This window comes from Aptenodytes forsteri, unplaced genomic scaffold (assembly GCF_000699145.1).
Source record: "Aptenodytes forsteri isolate BGI_AS27 unplaced genomic scaffold, ASM69914v1 Scaffold282, whole genome shotgun sequence".
Classification (NCBI taxonomy): domain Eukaryota; kingdom Metazoa; phylum Chordata; class Aves; order Sphenisciformes; family Spheniscidae; genus Aptenodytes; species Aptenodytes forsteri.
In genome coordinates this window covers 1,701,046-1,720,749 of record NW_008794089.1, presented here as the reverse complement: position 1 = coordinate 1,720,749, position 19,704 = coordinate 1,701,046, and the positions used below count along the sequence as shown (strand labels likewise).

At 39.7% G+C, this 19,704-nt stretch overlaps 1 protein-coding gene across 1 annotated transcript in view; it reads right to left on the bottom strand.

The window, feature by feature from the left end:
* HECW1 (HECT, C2 and WW domain containing E3 ubiquitin protein ligase 1) overlaps window positions 1-19,704 on the bottom strand; it is a 185,366-nt gene that overhangs the window by 86,964 nt on the left and 78,698 nt on the right. Inside the window, exons 4-5 of the mRNA XM_009274874.2 lie at window positions 14,945-15,020; window positions 5,150-5,319 (exon numbers count right to left, since the gene is read on the bottom strand). Of these exons, the coding sequence (XP_009273149.1) occupies window positions 5,150-5,319; window positions 14,945-15,020 (246 nt within the window). The remainder of the gene's footprint in view (window positions 1-5,149; window positions 5,320-14,944; window positions 15,021-19,704) is intronic.

The window sequence follows — 19,704 nt, the reverse complement described above, 5'->3', positions numbered from 1 at the left end:
GACCACCCACAAGGCTTTACTCAGTCCCAATGACACCTTTGGCAAAACTCACACTGAATTCAGGATCTGGATTTCACTGCACCTACATTGGCTTTACACTGAGGTGTAAAGGCCTCCAAGTTTCTGCAGCAGATTCTTTTGTATTTGCCAGAAGAAGGGGGGGAAAAAAGGTTATCTAAGTTAAACAGTAAGTAAGTAGTTCAATCAGTGTGTTGTTCCTGTTGCTTTTTTCATTTTGGACTTCTGGTGAAACCATGCAATGATTCTGCGAGGCCATGGTAGGACTGTCAGCATCTACTGCTCTGAATATTAGATCAAAATCAGATCAAATATAACCTGCTTTAGTTTAAATTCATACTGTTGATTCAAATATATTAAAGCATCTTTAATGGTTTAACTTTGCTCTGGAAAGATTCACCCTCAATCAAGTATCCCCTGCTTATATCACTCTAAGTTTGTGCTACATCAGGTAGCACCCATCATATCAGCCAACATAAAGCCTCAAGAGAAGCAGAGAGCTAACATAAACCCCATATTGCATGATCTGGCTACTTTGACAAAGCATCTTTCAGTCCCAGTACTGCTGGGTGGTCCATCATACACCAGTCTGGCATTCACGATCACTACAGTTATAAATCTGTATCATAAGAAAAGCAGTTACAAACCAGCATTCAGACAGTCAGTTGCATTCATGTCATCTTGGCATTCTTGCAGGCAGCATCCAAACCCCAACGTTTCTATCACTGATGATGGTCTGCACTACAGAAGCCCTCTCTCCCCAAACCACCTCCCTCTGGCGTTCAAGCCCTTGACTGTTTCCTTCTTCTGATTTTGTTAGTAATCTGAAGAGACAGGTTACATGAGAATTTATTCAATTGCAGTATTTTTGAAAGGTTGTGGGTTATCTGAGGTGCAGGGAGTGCAAGTTACACATGTGAAAATACCGTAATTCTGTTTATCAGATCTGACACAGTAACTACTATTTGTTAAATGCTCTTGCAACAGAGTACTGAACACCTCTGTGTTCAGTACATTAATTCAATTAATTAATTGAAATGCAGTGAAATGCAGCTATCTTCAGAGTGATAAAGCAACCACCCAACACACTATTTTGTGCCTCAGCTATAATTTAACAATATTTGTAAAGGCTGAGGCAAAGAAACAAAGAGCGAAGCTGCAGGGAGTTGAGATAGCTTTTATCCTAGTACTGGGCTCCCACTTTAAGGCAAACTACTCTTCCAGAGCTAGAATTATCAGAGTTGAAATTCAATGTGTCATTTAACAGATGATACTTGCTACTACTTTAAATATGCTGGATGGTTGCAACAGTCAATTTTTATAGTTGTCTCATTCCCCATTCCTTGAGGCTCTCTATTCACTCCCTAGTAAATGAACAAAAACTGAAGAAGCAATTAGCTCAAACTGCCACAGTTAAGAAAGAAATACCATAAATATGCCTAAGGGAAAGTCCAGGGGCCTGAAGTACCTTGTCTGCAAAACCATCGAGAGAATTTGCTAACCAGATGGAGGTACGTGAACTACTTTTTAAACCACTTTGCTTTGTTGCTTATGATCCCCAATGATCTCTATTGCTTGTCTGAACCATCTATCACTTCACTGCTTGCTGACAAATTAAATCTTCTTAAAGGAGCTTTTTCCAAAGAATGTGACAGCAGACATGTCTCAATATGAAACAATATGGGAATAGTGTCATTGTTTTTCTAATACCAATATTAGAACAGATATGGCCAACATTTACCCTTCTCAATTCCACTAGACTTATGGAAGATTTGGGAAGCGGGCACTTCCTTCCGAGATTTCCTTTGCATTTTACCTCAAATCAGCATGGTAGGACAACTCACCCACTATGCTCTTGCAACTGTGTGGACTGCCAGCACAATGTCTGCTTAACCTAGGAGTTTACAGTCAATCTGTCCAGTGGCATGTGGTTTCCAGGAACTAACTCAATCTCATTTAACAGTTCAGATGCTGCTGAAGAATGCACTAGTTTGAAAGTAGAGCCAGGAGTAAGAAAACAAGCAGGACCATTAACCTTAATTCAGTAACAGGTTCCCTGTCTGAAGACAGCTGTTACTGTTTTCATTTTCTGCAGCTGCCTACTTCTCCTCATTGACCCTGTAGAGGCCTAGGCACCATCAGTAGCTCATCTGGATCTCCCCCAAAGTACTTATCGTCATTATTACACATGGCAATATTTAGCACTTTGGCTTAGCAGAATCTGATCTTATGCTTCTGTGAGCATGTGAAAACATAGAAACATCACAAAATGATCCGTCTCTACCAGCAGAAGATACCACCTGAGATTTAACCTGTCTCAGTGAACAATTGAGAGCTTTTTCACCTCACGCAGAGCCCTGCTGCAAGTGTCAAAACGTGCCATGCTACTCTTCTCTCTTAGTAAGAAATTTCCATTTCCTTATGTCCTCTTGTACAAAGTACTGCAAAACACAGCAATGGAAGAATAGCTTTAAGTCAGCATAACTCGTGCTGAACAGTGTTCGAATGGTCTGTGAAATGAAGATCATCATCAATATTACATGACACAGATGAAAAATTGCCTGAGGTATCACAGTGCTCCCAGAGTGTTCTTATAATGCAAGCAGTTACTATGCAAATAGAACAACCTGGTAAGTATATGAAGGGGAATACCAGAATGAATTAATATAAGTAAATGAATCATCTCAGTCTGTAGGACTTCATTTTGGTGTTGAGGCCTTATAAAACTGAGTCAACTCTTTTACTTCTGAACTTGCTCAAGGGTAATCAAGAACATATATAAAGATCCCAGGCTGCAGCTATTTCTATAGTTTTATTTCCCTATTCCAGATTTTTTTCAAGTTTAGCAGCCAAAACAAATTAGATATGTCATTCAACTGAAAAACAAAAACAAAACAAACATCTGGCTTCTATTTACATGTAGTGACAGAGAACCTTAGAAAAGAATCACCCTTCTGAAATAATATATTGCCTAAAATACTTTTTTGGGAAAACAGCTAGTGACTGATCCATTTAATGAAATGGCTGATTCCTCAATAATTTTCACTTCATATATTCACATCAATCAGTGAAAAGGGTGGACAGAAGAATGGCTACCACCATGATTCAGCAACAGTTTGCAGTCTTCCTTCTCTCCTTGTCCCATTAAAGGGACAAAGTTGAAGAAAATCAGGCCTAGGGTCTTCTGTGCAATAGAAACCAACATAGGTTTTCAGTACCAAAACCAAGACTTCAGCCCAGCTGATGTGCATAGACTGCAACACAAACGCATGCAGGTAAACATCGCAATATCAGCTGAAGCAAATGCAGAAGGAGAACATGCTGAATGACAGCTCTGCTGTTTTAGACTCCTTAGCCACTAACAGGCTAGCCACAGAAAAGGAGAAGCAGCGTGGCTGCATGCAATCAAGAAAACCAGGGGGCTGAACCGAGAAGCTGGAAGCCAGCTATGCTCTTTTGCTTTCCGATGTCCATAATTAGGCCATTTCATTGTTTCTCCTTTTCTCGCTGCCAAACTCCACTGGAAGAGAATGTCAGCCCACAAACTCAGCCATCCCGCATGTCCTGAGGAGAAGCCACCCTTGACATTTTATCAGGGCCACATTCTTACTCTCTGGTTATTTTATCCTCCAGCAGTGCAAAAGGACCTTGAAGTGAGAACAAATTAGATTGGCTGGGGGTTGCCTTTGTCAAGAGAAGACTTCTGACCAGTATTGAGTGCTTCTAAAAAGCCTATTTTCAGCCTCCATCAGCACAGCTGCTACATCCCTCTTTGGATAAGGACAGCCTGTGTGCCACCTCAGCAGTTAACTGACTGATACAGAATGGTGGGACCACATTCATATCCTGTGTCCTCCTTTGAGTGTCAACTCCTGGCATCCACACTTGCTGCCAGCTCCCACAATCACATGTACTGTGACACATACAGCAAATTTCCCCTTCATGCCTGTCCGCCTCTAGGTCTGTGTCTCATGCACTTTACTGACAGATCTCTGCCAAATCCCTGATCCTCTATGTTAGTTCCAGCTCCTCAGCTTGACCTGGGACCCTTCAGCCAGATACATCTGATGCTTGGAGCCACAGAGAAGTTACTGCTTGGTGGATGCCTCATGACAGGGCCTTCCACTTAATTAAGTCCTGTAAGAAGGCATTTTTCTCAGACTAGTTTTGAGGTCATCCCCCCTGCCCCTGCCATGTAACTTCCCCCACGCAGGCTCACCTGTCGCATAACCTAATGTGGTACCTAGTTTCTTGACTATCCTCCTCCAGGTAGGAGTATTCAGTGACATTTCTGCTGTCTTTTTACCCCACTCACTCTTTCATGTCTATACAGTTTGACCTAATTATCCCTAAACTACTTTACAATTTGCATTTTAATTTGAATACATCTATTTAGTCTATTTATTTACTTTTACTCTTTCCTGTAGTGGAGATATTGGTCTGACAGGGAACACCAGTAAATCACACCCATTGTGTTAGGCTCCTTTAGGTCCAAAGAGATTCCTTATTCTTTGCTGTCTGTTGCCATTTCAGGTGTACTTTAAAAACAGCAGGCAGCAATTGAACTCTCAGATCTCATTAATACCTACCAAGCCCTTCCAACAAGCAGCAGCAGATTAGAGAGTATTTCTTCAAGGTGATGGGCAAATGTGCCAAAGTTGCCTTTAATTTATATTGCCACTGACACTTTTCAATCACATAGGTTTTTTATTTGCATGTTATACTTGTTCTGCTTTATATGATGTCTCATCTCTGTGTAAGAACATGACAATCTATGACAATCTAGCAGCAGCCTTTCATGCTATCCAAGTTTATATTTCCATTCTGGGTTATGCCTACCTTCAATGATTAACAACTTCATAAATTACATCCACAAAGTACAACCCATACTGAAAGTTTTAATGTGTCATTCATCTTTATAGCTAATTAAGCCTTTTGCATTAAGACAAGAAGTCATGAAATACATCAAAGCACAGTTAGGTCAACAACTATTTAGCCAAGAAAGTATTTAGCCAAGAAAGGAATTTAAAAAAAAAAAAAAAAAAAAAAAAAAAAAAAAAAAAGGAGGGATATTGCTAGAGTCATTTCCATGTTTTAAGAAAAGTCTCAGCTCAACGCTCAAACTGCTTACCTCTCCTTGCCAGATTGGGTTAACAGTATTACACATTATCTTAGATCTCTTCTCCTGTCCATGATGAGGAAGCGCAGGGAAGATGCTATGTTTTCCAGGCTGAATGGAAATCTTCAGGTAAGGATCTGGATTGAAGAACATTCCTTTCTTCAGACCAAAAGCTTGGAAATCTGAAAGAAGGTAAATAACCTGATTATTTTTCACATTCCAGGTGCTCTCTGGGATGTCAGGAGAAGCATACAGGAAACTGGTAAGGAATTCAAATAATATGGCAGGAATATGAAACAACTCACAATGTTTCTTGTGAGATAATGTAAAGCCAAACCATAAAGATCTTGTGATTTAGGATTTACAAATGATTTGTAATCATTTGTAATGTAATGAAATTGCAAATTTTACAACCTGATTGTGCACAGTGATCTGGTTTCTAAATCAGTATTTATGCAACTTAAAGCAATCTGCTGTTTTTTCTAAGGAGCTAAGCACTTGCTCAGCCCGACTCCAGTGGCAGGGCTACTCTGAAAAAGAGATCCACTCATTTAATCACAGAGACATGGCATTCGGTACCCAATGTACGTCACTTCTCCTAGGTATCAATTTTATCTTTCTATGAATCTTAGCTTTTAGACCACTTTTTTTCTACACAAGAAGTAATTTTACATTTTTTCTACTTTAAAACATTTCCTTCCCTGCATGGGTTAACTTTACCTGTAGTAACTTAGGAAAACTCTTGTATATAATGTCCAAATTTTAAGCAGGGCTTTCTAGCTGGCAGAACTACCAGGGAGTGTAATATGAGTCGTGCAGACAAAAAATCCCCAGGCACTTATTTCAAAATTTACTTATAACGTTCTGAAGAAAGACACAAAATCCATTATGATTTGTCCCTGTGAAGCCAATGAAATGCAAACCAATCTACAGATATATCATTAGTTTTGGCTCAACAGCTACAAACTAAAGCCTCTGGCCTTCTCTTTTTCCAGATGCATTTCTAAGCTTTCTTTGGAAAATATAAGCACTTATTCCTATTAGCGAGTTCAGTAGCTAATTTATTTTCCACGGCTCTTTGCATGGAGATTCTCCTCCTCTGTTTAAAGCTTTATTTCACATAGGGCTATAAGCACTGAACTGCATTTTGGCTACTTTCTCTTGCTGTATTGAAGAGATACAAAGTATTAGTCAAGATAGTTTCCAAAACTGCTTCGATGTATACCTAAACATTCAATTTAAACACATTTTTTTCTTTTAGGCAGGTTTTGAAAACATTAATTTTCAAGTCTTTTAGTTCTCTTCTGATTAAAAACCCAATTATTCTGGCAGGTTGCAGGAGACCATGTAAAACCCTCCAGGCAGATATTTTGGATTAATCTGAAAATCATACACATTCCACACCAACATCAGCATTTTTTCCAGAAAACAGCTGTATCAAGAATTCACTCAGTTGTATTTTGCTTCCTTAACATATGGTAATAGCCAGCGCAATAAAATGTGCAAGTTAAAAAGAACCATTTTTGTTCAGGTTGGTTTTAGTCGTCTATTCCAGCACACAATCCATGTTGCAGATATTCAAAAGCTGTTGGACAGACGGTCCTGAAACAGACTGTATTTTAAGAATCTCATTCTTACGACGTTTTCTAACAATTAATAAAAAATACAGGATATCACTACTAATAGCCTATTTGAAAGTACTTTGCTGACAGTATGCACTGCTGTGGTCCTAGCAGCACTATTACACAAAGAAAATTATCTGGTTCAAACTGGTAACACTGATTTTTTTTTTCTGAGCGTACAATCTCTATGTAACCAGCATGTATTTCATCTAAGCCCTGCTGAAATCCTACACGGCAAACTCTTTTCCTTTGGAAGTTGTACTGTTCGAAATACATTCCAGAAATAGAAACCAAGATTGCAAAAGCACTATGAATGACAAGGCCCAGCAGTGTAATAGTGTCAGGCTGCTAACATATGAGAGGAGAGAAAGACCTCTGGGATCTTACTTTCTTTCTCTCTGATGTTTCCTCAAAAGATTCTGAAACTGAAATATTTATTGCTGTGTATGTTTCTGATTTGTTTCCTTCAAAGAGAGACCGCGCTATCTTTGGGTACCACTGTGCAAAGAAATGGTCTATTGATAGACAGAAAAGAAAATAACTAGCACTCAATTATATATACTTATATATTATATATCATAAAGAACATCCATATTATGATGACCTACCAGCCTCTTTCCAGTTATGGGAATTAAGCACAGTCATGAAGGTGAAGGTACTTCTAACCTTAGTTAGTAGTCTAATTTTTGTATTTGGATGAGAAAAAATAATTTAGCTAAGCACACAACAGAAAATTTCATTTGTGTCATTTTCTTGCTTAAATTGCATAACACAACAAATTCTGTAAAAATGTCAGTTAGAAACTTCAATTTTTAATGTCCAAAGCACACATACAGAGAGTGGAAACAGATTTCTCAAGGACAGATACCCTAGTTATACTTACATATCCCACTAAAAATTCTCAGCACTGTGAAAAACAGAGCATCAAAAATACAAAAGCTCTGAATAAAGCTACATGGGCATCTGCAGATATCCAGAAGTCGTCCATTTAATTTGAAGTGGAACCTATATGGATGCTGTAACTTTTTGTAATCAAAGGCTCAGGTACTCTCTTACCACTGCTGTGTAACATCCCAACAGAAGAATTCCAGCTATTCTGCTTCCCCAAATGAAAATATTTTTCTCTCATCTGTATTGTCTTCAGAAAAAGGTTCTGAAGATATTAAATGTTTTCGTGACGGTTTAAGGTTAACTGAATTTAAATCTTTGGTGAAACCAATGAATTCCATAAGGCTTAGATAAGTCTTGCTGTACACTGTAGTTTTACAATGTATTTCTTAGAGGCATACAAGGAAATGCTACCAAGATAACCCATCTATGCTTTGCAAAGGTGTATTTTCATCCAGTCTCTTAAAAAAGTTATTAATATACCATATGTCAGTTTCTCATTTACTCATAAATCACACTTTAGCATGAAAGAGGTTATCTATATCTACCAGTTTAATAATGTCAGGCCATCTCTCATGAAAGATGACAGAAGGAAGGAATCCAGGTGGAGACACAGCAACCACAGACTCTTTCACTGCTGCAGACTTTCAGTTATTTTAAGTACATGCATCCTAACCCAGCTAGGCTCACTTTGTTGTACAAAAACGTCTTATAGTAACTGCTGCCTGCTGCTGCCCCCAAATGAATTATGAATTTCTTCCAACTTCAGGGCTTCCCTTCCACATATGCTGATCTCTGGGTGTCTGGATGAGACCTAAGGAAGCTTTGCTCTAGGTCACTTGCATACAAGTAGCCTCTGTCCCTAAGGTAGGCCATAGACTTCCCTGTCTGCCTTCTAAAGGATCATTCTGCAAATCCATTTTCCACGCAGCATCACAAACTTTGGGGCACTGATGACTGGAGAGTGATGAAGACTATTTTTGTGGCAATCTGGAAACTAGCATGTATTTATTGGCAAAATGTGGAACCAGGTGGGGATTTCAATTCTGACGGACACAGCTCGAACACATCTGTGTTTGATTTTGCCTCAATAAAAGTAACTAAGCTTTCAAAAGGTCAGGGAAGAGGTACAATTTGGATTTGCAAGTCACATTTTGTCATGCTCAGCAAGGAGATTCTCTGATGGTAACGATCAGCAAAACTATTGTGAAGATGGTATTTCAGTTCCCTGCAGACATAGAAAGGGACTGGTCCAGACCCATGCTTGTAGAAGCATGACAGAAAAGGATGGAGAATCAGAGCGAGAACCAGAGTCTGGAGCAGTCTGGTTTCTAAATTAATTACTTTTAGTCTGATCATCAATCTAAGTTCTAAGTTAAAGAATTTAGAAGCTGTTCTCCCCAAGGGATGAGAAGCTTTCGCTAACAGCTTTAGAAGAACTTTCCTAGAAATAATAGACAAGGATATTCTGCACAGTTTATAAATGTGTCCCAAGAAGACTGAGTCCACCTAGTCTCTTGATGGTGCATAGTTTACTTCACCGAAGTAGACAGAGTCTACAAACCAGCAGAAGGGTCAAAGACCAAAACTAGTAGCTCCGCTGCTCATTGAGAAACTGATACTGATATTCTAATACAGTTGGCAAATTCATTCCAACAAAGGACAAGTACTTAATGTCCGTCATGTTTCCAAGCACCATCCAACTGATTTCAACAGATGACTTGCAGCTAGCTATATTGACACTTGTGAGAGAGATCATTAAGCCCCAGCAATTCTATGGTCAACTCACTGAATTCACATTTTTCCTATTTAGCATACTAGCCATGTGTTTTCAGAACCAGGAAATAATACATATGCCTCATGAGTCATCTGACCCTCTGAGAAGATGAAGACATCTTGAGTTAGGCCAAACTTGCCCAGGAACATATCTAAAAGCATAACTAACGAGGGGTAACGGTTTATAAACTGAAGGAGGGTAGATTTAGATTAGACACTAGGAAAAAATTCTTTACTGTGAGGGTGGTGAGACACTGGAACAGGTTGCCCAAAGAAGCTGTGGATTCCCCCTCCCTGGACATGTTCAAGGCCAGGTTGGATGGGGCTTTGAGCAACCTGATCTAGTGGAAGGTGTCCCTGCCCATGGCAGGGGGGTTGGAACTAGAAGATCTTTAAGGTCCCTTCCAACCCAAACCATTCTGTGGGTTTATGATTCTACTGCAAAGTTACCAGGACACTGGGAAGACCAAAGAGTCTCTGGAAAGACAACAGTCAATTTAGATTGTGATTTAGCCTGATGAATACCAAAATGGGATGTATTCTCTCTATGATCTGCTCATTAAGTTCATGCACAATAAACCATCTTCATGATCCGTCACCACAAGAGAGTTGCTAATTAGGATGTCAATGGACAGCTCCAACAATTCCCTTCAGTTTTCCTTTGTAAATTCCCAAAGAGCTATCAACTTGGGTTCTGGCACTGAATAAATGTACTTTAACAGGACTGGTATCTGGGTTGACTACCAATGAGGTAAGGTAATTGCCAGGGTGCTAATATGTCAGTGTTTCTTTTGTAGAGTGCACTTTGCAGAGCTTAACCAGAACAAGTAGGACCTGTCTTAGGGGGTAGCAGTTCATATACTGAGCTGAGATACCTAAGACATAGTGATGGCTTCAAAGGAAGGAACAACAAAACTCTGCTTGCTCAAGATTCAACAGGAGGCACATAGGTATTGCCTCTCAGCTGTGTGCTTTTAAAGCAATAGAAATTATTTTAGTATTAGTAGTATAATAACCTTTCAGTAGTAAGAGCATAGCAATATTGCATTGGCTTGGAAATGCCAATTTGATTCATGCAGCAGTACATGATACTAAAATTTATTGTAAGGAAAGTGACCACAGATTCACAGAAGTATTGTATCTGGTATTAGATTTCAAGAAGCAAATATTAAGGGATTTTAGAAATCAAACAGTAATGTGCAGTGATATGATGTCTTAAAATCCAACACAGCAAAATAATGCAGGGGAATTGAGAAAGATACTACATAATGTACAATAGATTACTGACTTGATCAGCTACTGAATGAGGTTCTGCAACTGGTGATATGCAAGAGGTTAAAACAGACAATTGAAGTGGTTCTTTCTACTCTCAGAAATCTACAGATTTATAGACAGACTCCATTTTCCTTTTAAAATAGAATGTTAGAAAGAAAGAATTGGCTGGTGTAGTTGCACAAGGAGGTGTTTAAAGATCTGAGATTTAAAAACAATTACTAAGTGGAGCAGATAAGCCAAAACATTTCTGTCACATGAGACTCCCAGGCAAAATATTAAAGACAGTGGAAAAGAGAAGAGAATTTTTCTAGCTGGAAACGCTACAAGGGAAAATGAAAGGGATTCTCATTTGTGTAAGGAAGGGGCAGCAGAGGTATCAGGAAGAAAACAAGTCTATTAATAAATGAAAAGGAGTGGAGAAATTAATTATTCAAAAATGGCTGAAACACAGGCTACATTTTAATTGTCTTCATCAAGAAGGAAAACACAGAAAGTCTGAACAGCTAACATGAACAGCTTGACACAGCGAGGGGGAGTTTTTATCACTGCAAGCGATTAAACACTGGAGCAAAGTACCATCTCTTGGTACCCTCAGATCCAGACTACACGCCTGTCTGTGAGATATGTCTGAGCCAAACTCACACAAAGCTCGACATCATGGAGCAAAGTGGCCTGTGTTATATAGGATAATGGAGTAGTTGAACTCAAAGCCTTTTAGGGCCTTTAAATCTGTTAGTCTAGAGCACTGCAGTACTTTGAAGGCACAGGTGTACTGGAGGTGGTAGAAAGTCACCTCACCTTCGCACAACCTCTGACAGGCAAGAAAGTCGACTGATTAGCAACTCAGGTTTATAAAGAATACATCTGGGCAAGTTAGCGTGAGTTGGGGAGGGCTGAAGCAGCAGCAGGTTTATAGCAATATTAAACAAACAAAATTTAGTGGCTAGAACCCTGTTATAAAGTCAGTCACTAGGATCTCAAAAAATGGTTGGAAGGTAAAGCATATTATATATCTGCATTCTGATCAAGCATTTCATGGTAATGACTATTGTCAAAATGACCCTTAGTGGACCTAATACTATTTTCAGTTGTGATTTATACTCTGACTTCCATAAACCGACAACTGATGTTACCTGAATGTCTGGTCTGAAAGCCACACAAAAATAAGTAACAACATTTATGAGAGAGTTGTGATGAGGATAAATGCCTGAATGTTTGGGAAATACTTAGATCTTCTGGTCATTTGTTCCACAAGAACACTTGTACATAAAGAGTGTGCAAACACATGAGATATATGAAATATTAAAGCTTGAAAAAAGTTATTTGATGCGACATATAGCTAGGAGGCATATCATGCAAACCGCATGATAACACTTTCTAAATATACCAGCCAACAGAATGGTTTCAAGGGCTTTCAGCGAACGTGTTATACTGCTGCTAAACCATGAACCTTCAGTGAAGTGGCTGGTACATCTTGGGAGGCTTAGCACATTTCTTCTTTCTGTACTTCATGCGAGAGAGCTCTGATACTTTCAGCCACCTTATTAGAAGCATGACATTCACTGGTAATACCAGAAAAGTCATGTCGGAAAGTAAACGCAAAGTGGCTGCATAGCTTTCCTTAAACACTGTATTTAATCTAGCTAAATTAGGCTTACAATATTTCTCTTGGTATTTTAAATAATGAAAGCTGTAATAATACAGCCATCATATAAACGATTAAGAAACTTAATCGTGGGAAATTATCTTCTTTGAGATCAGCGTTGCTAATGAACCTATTAACCTGAACTAGCCTTTTGCAGGACCAACTTCCAGTCTCCAAAGAAGCAAATACGAAGAAAACAAACCTACTGATGTAATGCAAACTCTCAGCTATTTCTGTTCTCAAGAAGCTAGCGATCTCCTTTTGCCCTGAAGCATCAGTTTACACTTTTTTCTTTGTTTGACATTTTTATTCAATCCAGAAATCTTTTCTCAAGCAAAACATCCAGTTAGATTTTGTCCAAGCAAATACTCAAAACTACAGAAATAAAGCACTTTGTCACCAAGTTTTAGAAAGAAGCTGTTTCTGCACAGTTCATTTTAACATAGGGTCTCACTGGAGCGTCTAGGCAGTAGAGCAAGCAATACAAGTCAGCCGAAATGGACCAATGTTGTTCAGCATTTCTAGGGATTTGGCCTACTTCGAGATTTTTCTCTCCCATTCTAATAATTTTTTCTTTTAAAAAATTGATATGGTAGAAGGCATAGCTCTTCTCGCATTCTTTAGATGATAAAGGATATGAGGACTCTGTGTTGGTGCTGTGCCTAACCCAATGGTCCCCAGTCAGACTAATGGTCCTATACTTTTTTTTTCTTAATTGCAATTAAATCAGTCATAATTTGGAAACCTAACTTTTAAGTAATGACACTGAAGGTGACAATATACCAAAATATAGATATCGAAAAGGAGAAGTCTGTATGAGCTGAAAGGGCTCATGAGAATAGAGAGGTTATTGCTGCGATAGTAGTGCAAACGGAAAGGAATCCCAGTTCGTTCCAATGCCTCTGGAAGACCTGGCTTGATTTGCATTGTATTAGCTAACATAACAGATATAGGAATAGCAATAATTTTACTTTGAGAGAGACATTTTTTTGTTGTTGTTGACTAAGTAAGAAGGTAATAAATAAATCCTTGTGATATGTTAATCTGTTAATATCAGAAAGACTGAAACTGAGCTATTTTGATACCAAAGATTTTTGATAAAATAATTGTGAGCTCAAAGCCTTTCAAATACCTGGCTGTAATAATGCTGTTAATATGGATGTGATATAAATGAGCTTGTCACAAAATGAGTCACAAAACGCTTGTGACCCACTAGAATAAGATATCCCAAATGTATTACATGGTATGGTCTTTGTATACTTTGAATCAAGCTGTAAATTAGATAGTTTAGTTTATAAAAGGGCCCACTGAGACAACGTTATTTAGCAGTCTCACAAATTATTACTCTTGACATCTCTTAGTCTACTAGGCCAAAGAATTTGAGAGAATGAAAAAATGTTACTAATTCTGGGCAACGTTTTCTCTGCAAGATTAAGAACATTAAAAAATATTAACTCTACTTCTTCATTTTTGCTGAGCTAAACCCATTGTTTTATCAAATTAATGTGACTGGGTGGGTGCCCGGTGTCCAACCTGGCAAAAAAAGCGATGTGTTAAAAGAGCCCCATCTAATGTCAGTCTAACCTGCCATATAGCATATATAACCTCTCAAGAACCACCCTAGTTTGGAACAGCACTGACTTGCACACTTAATGTTAAAGAGATATAGAAGTACTAGTTGACTTTAACACAACTTAGAGGGAAGCTTCAAATAAATCATACAGCTGAACCAAACATGTAATGCGATGTTTGTCCAAGCGTAGGACTTTATATAGAAAGGCCTATACTTGTAAAAATTTTGAACGAGGGTAACTCTTTTTTCTCTGTACTACTTCCTCAAAGAATTTCCAAGTCAAGTTCAGCATCTTTCTCTTTGTCTTCCAGGAGCTAAAAAACAGGGAAACCAAGTAGCAAGCATAAAACTCCAAAATGAGAACCTTGCTCACAACTACTCTTTTGACAAACTGGTTTTTTTCTACAGAAGTGATTTACAGATTGTTTTTACCAAAGCCAGATCAAATGGTCTGTAACTGCTTCATGGAACCATATTAAGCTTTTAAAACCTGCAGCGACATGCTAAGTAATGAGGCTGAACAGCCTTCAGAAAGTTTAGAGGAGCGAGAGCAGTCTTCTGGCTCAAGAAGTCCAAGAGTCACTACTGAACAATACAGACAAGCTTGTGCACCATGGCGTGTGGATCTGCCTCAGGTCCAGACCAAGACTGTGGAACGTGCTCTCCAAGAAACAGAGGACTACCACAAATCATGTTTTGCTCTGTAAGTAAAGCACGTACCTTTGATCTTGCTTTCACTGACCTACATATATAGCACCACATTTAATCATCAACAGGAAAACCTAACATGGCCCCAAACTCTACTTGAACAAGACACTTCAGCACATAATTCTCATTGAAAGAAGAGAGTGTAGTAATAATAACAGATATTAATTCTCTGCCTCAGCGTCACTTCTAGAGCAACAAGCAAAAAGCATGCATAAATGCATACGTACGGGCATATACATACACACATGTACATGAAAGGTTTTAGTAATTTCAGTTTCCCACTTTCTGGGCTTAAAACTTGCACATCAGCAGTGACCTACCTGACAATGAAAAACTTATCAGTCTGCGACTTCCTTGTCCCTGGATTGAATCTTCATTGGTGATGCTTTTAAAAATCTGTTGGAAGAAAAGTAATGGTGAGAGAGAGTAGTCTTCGGTAACTCTTGAACAGACAAATTGCTTAGTAACTGTCTTTTTTTACAGGTTCTTAGTTTTACAACTAAGAATTAGATGACCATTAATCAAAACAATGTTTTTATCCAGGTAATAATTTAACCACTAGTGGCCTAAGTCATCCCTTCCTGGAGGCTTCTCCTTAAGAAAACAGAATGATACAAAAATACTAATGTGATTTTAATATAGAAGTTTCTCACCCAAAAAAGAACTGCTTATTAGACAGGACATAAAACTAGCGCATAAGGATGGGAACGTGGTCTCACCTCTAAAAACAACTTCTGTCTTCATAACATCTTATTACTAGCGTAGAAAATCTTGTTCCAGAAAGTTTATTGCATGCATGTGGGAAAGACGTCTGAGAGCTTACTAATACCCTGTACAAAAAACAACTGTGAATTATGATAACGATAAGTATTGAAGGTGATCTGGAAAAAAAAAATAATTGGTAGTGACCCTTCATACTCCAGAGTTTAGGTTTTAATGTCAGTCTTTGGTTCAGAAAGTTTATTGGTGGGCTGCTGTTATGCAAATTAGGACCCAGGCTACCTTCTGGCCACAATCAGAGCTGAAAAGCAAGAATGCCTTTGAGCCAGGGTCTGGGGCATCAGCAGGAACCCACCAGCAGCAGTTTTCACCGCTGTTTCCCTGAGCAGAGCAGAGGAGATGCCATCGGCAGTCAGGCTCCAAGTTCAGCAGGGAGGTGCTGCTACTATTACTACCTCCCACCAACTTTGGAGTCAAACCAAGTGCTGCTCTACTTCCGGGAAGCCGCAGCTCCTCACCGCTCTTAGCATTCGGCTTTCAGGCGAAAAAGAAAAAAAGCATTTATGCAGTGAAGTTCCAATTTCTGCCAGGAAACAGTAACCGAAGTCCCACTCAGATGTGACTCATTGCTCAGTATATTAAATATTGTGCATTCGAGCTTAACTTAGAAAACAAGCTGCTCTTTGCCCCCAGAGAGTTCAAAACCTGGGCAAGGGAGCACTGCAGCCCAGCTAGCAGGGATTAAACAACAAGCCCAGCTAGCAGGTCAAGACACAGATGAGGCCTAGATCATAAATATACAGGTTGAATTTAGATACCATCATAAAAAAAGGGGGCTCTGTTGGACTTGAATTTTTGTCATAATAATTTTGGTTTTTACAGACTATTTAAATAGGAAAAAGGGTACTGGGTAGAGCTGGACTATGAGCAAATTCCAGTAGAAATATCCCTGTTGGAACACAGCTAAGCAATTACAATCACACTTTTGGACTTCTCAGCTAAGCAGGTTTCAATCTATTTATTAAAGCCACCACTGATTTCTAGATAGACGCACATTTAGATCAGTTATGTGTGACTGAGAATTTTATGACAAGGGCTCAGTAACCTTTACCAGCCGAAGTTGTGATCCCACCAAGAAACAAATGATATTTCCTTGTCAAGATGTATTTTTCATACTGTTTCACTGCCTGGCATTTATTACACATTATCCTTTAATGCTTACTACTTATGGTCTTGTTCATGATTTTGTCCAGGACAGTAACTGGGCCAACTGACCTAGATATACGCACATTTGCAAAACGTGCTTTTTTCCAGTACTTAAACATTTCTCTGGGGTTTTTAGATCTGCAACGAATCAGTATGAATAGTTTAATGGTCTATGCTTTGAATAGACTGGGGTGGATCTCATGGGGTTCTGCAAATACTGGCCTGTTCAAAACTTAAAAATATGTTGCTATTAAATGACCCTTTTTAGGCCATATCTACGTTAGTGAAATCGTATCGAGACAGTTATACTAGGATATTACACTGGCAAAGCATCCCCAGCATAGCCAAACCTGTACTGGCAAAGCTTGGCATTATACAAAGAGTAATAACACATTCAGCCCCAATAAGTGAAACAACAATAAAAATTTATTTGCTCCTAAAGGATCCATCTATTCTGTGAAGTAGGTGTACCCCACATCATACTGTCAAGTGCTCACCCCTCAGTCACACAATCATGGGGCTGCTGGTAGTGCTCCCCCAGTTTCTACTTGCCCCATGCTTTCCCATGGAAATCAAGGCAGAGGGAGGCTGGAGTGGGGTGAAAAAGCAGGGTACATCCCAGATCTCAGCCCAGCAATAAGCTGAGAGGAGGTTGGGGTGCACATCTGCACCCGGGAGCTGGGAAGTTCTTTTACTCCATAGGCACAGCATTTGTGTGTTATATCAGGGCCAGGTTTTTAAATGACCTGATTGCTAATAAATGTTCCCCCTAGTTTTCAATGGAAAACAGCTCTTGTGATTTAGTACTTTGGCAATTTTGACATAATTTTCCTAATCTTAGATTCCCTGATCCCAACGCAGTCAGAGTTTTAAGGAGGGATGCATCCACAGCTTCCCCTACAGTGATTGCCCCTGCGAAGACCAAAAGGCCGTTGGAGCCAGCTTATGTCCAGCATGGGGCAGCCCTGGCCTCTCCTCTTATCTAGCTCCTATTTTCATAAAAACCAGAGACTTACTTGCAAAACCCTTAAGGATTTTTTCAGATGCCAAAAAGTCAGACAGCATCATAATGGCAAACCAAGCCTTACAAGCACCTCCTGGTGAGAGGAGTTTTGCCCCCCAGATTACCCCTGCGGACACCAGCGGGGTGCACCAGGCAGGCAGTTGCTTGCAGAAGCAGGCTCTTGCTGCATCAGCAAGGTCTGAAGTTGCAATACGAAAGTAAGGCCTAAAAACCAGCCTTGCTGCGTAAACAAATTATACGCTTCCTAGTTTATCCCAGCATAACTCTCCGAGATGCAACGTTACATCAAAACGCTAGGCATTTTGATAACGTCTAGCACTTAACCTTAGTAATCTGAAACACACCACAACACTTTCTTGAAGTTTTTCTGATTTTCTTTCTATCCAGGCAGCCAAGAAAGGGAACGCACAGCAGAAAGGCTGAAGGAGAGAGGCGCTTATCATTGGGCTGAGACCTGGGATGCACCATTAAAGACTTCATACAACCAAGCCAAATACCTCCTGTATAGCTCTCTCCCAAACTTGTGCTGGTCTGCCGCTCTCCCCACACGTATGCTGCACCTTCTCACCCACAATACAGGTCCTCAGGCACGGCAGGACACATGCCAGAGGAGGTCACGAGCAGGTAGACGTCCTCTCTCAAAGGAAGGAGTGATTATGCATGGATGTACCCAGGGAAAAATATTAGGAAGGCTGAGAAAGTGATTTTACTTTAATATCGACGTTTCAAGGAGTCAGAAGGAACAGCAGGAGAGAAAGAGAAGCTCCATCAGGAGCACAGCATGATTTAGCTTACTGTGCCAAGCAAGCGGAGTACACGCAAGGCTTCTCCCCTCAGTGCCCTGACCAGCTGAGGTCAATTCCATTTGCCCTGCCGTCCAGCTGAAGGGAAGTTTTCAGGACCAAACTTAACATCACAGGGACTTAAAAACAATGCGAAAAGCCTCTGACATTAAGTCTGATTTTCTGAAAAGAAAAAAGCTATCTGCTGCAGTTTGGATTCACCGTTTTCTAATACAACACCAGACTGTCCCCAGTAGTGAAGACAAGGCTAAGATCACTTGGTGCAGGGCAGGACAAAGAAGGACGCATGGTCACCAACACACCGACTGGGGTTCATTGTGTCTTGAGGCCTGGGATGGGGAAGTACATGGGTCATACTCTTCCTGCTTGCCATTTATCATTAAAGAAATCTAGACTGATTTTAGTGGCTACAATATAATTACATTGGGAGTTTTGTCACTGTAAGTAAACCTTGAATTTAGTCATCAGGAGGTAAAAAACCCTCTATCTTCTCAACTGCCACTTAAAACATAGTTAATTGGCAGAAAGACAACATTCATCTCATCACTTGACATCCTATGGACTTGAAGTCCTTGGTATGAAAAGGAACAAATGTGATTTTTCCCTCAATAACTTTGGTGCTCTTTTATGCCCTTGAAGTGAAAGCTCAGTCTGAATTAGTTTGATATCATGTTTGCACATTGTGCAACCCAGTCTAATTATTTTACAAGTCCTGCTGATACAAAACAGGATGAGTATGCTTTTATTACATGCTTCTATCATATCTTGACATGAAGAGATGGGATGTGAGCTGCAACTTGGAGCCTAGCTGAATCTCTCAGAAAACTGAAGGCTTCCTGAACCAGATTCAGACCTCTTTTTGCTTTCCTTGCTTGTAATCAGAGGCAGTGTCATTGCCACTGATGGGAGTGCATGCACTCAAGCAGTTAGAGAAGTATCGGTACTTCCTTTAAAATATTCTCCAGTAAACACACACTGTAAAATCTTCTTCTGGTCTGCTACAGAGTTTCCCAACCTCTGAAGCATGGCAAAAGACAACCGCCAGAGCCTGTGATGGCTACCTGTAAAACACGGGCAGGTACTTGAGGCCAGATGCAAGCCTCTTGAGACTTGCTGAGCTCAGGAAAAGGTCCACGTTTGGTAGCGCTTTTCATTTTTTCAGTAGAGAGAAAAAAGAAGACAGGAGGAGATGACTGAAAGCTAAAAATAGTACAGTCTTGTCCTAGTATCACTTTTCTTTGTGAGTAGTTCCTGCAAATGCTGGAGGGAAGTTACGTGACCCTGAATGAGAAAGGACGCAGGCTTCACACTAGCAAATGGAGCCCTT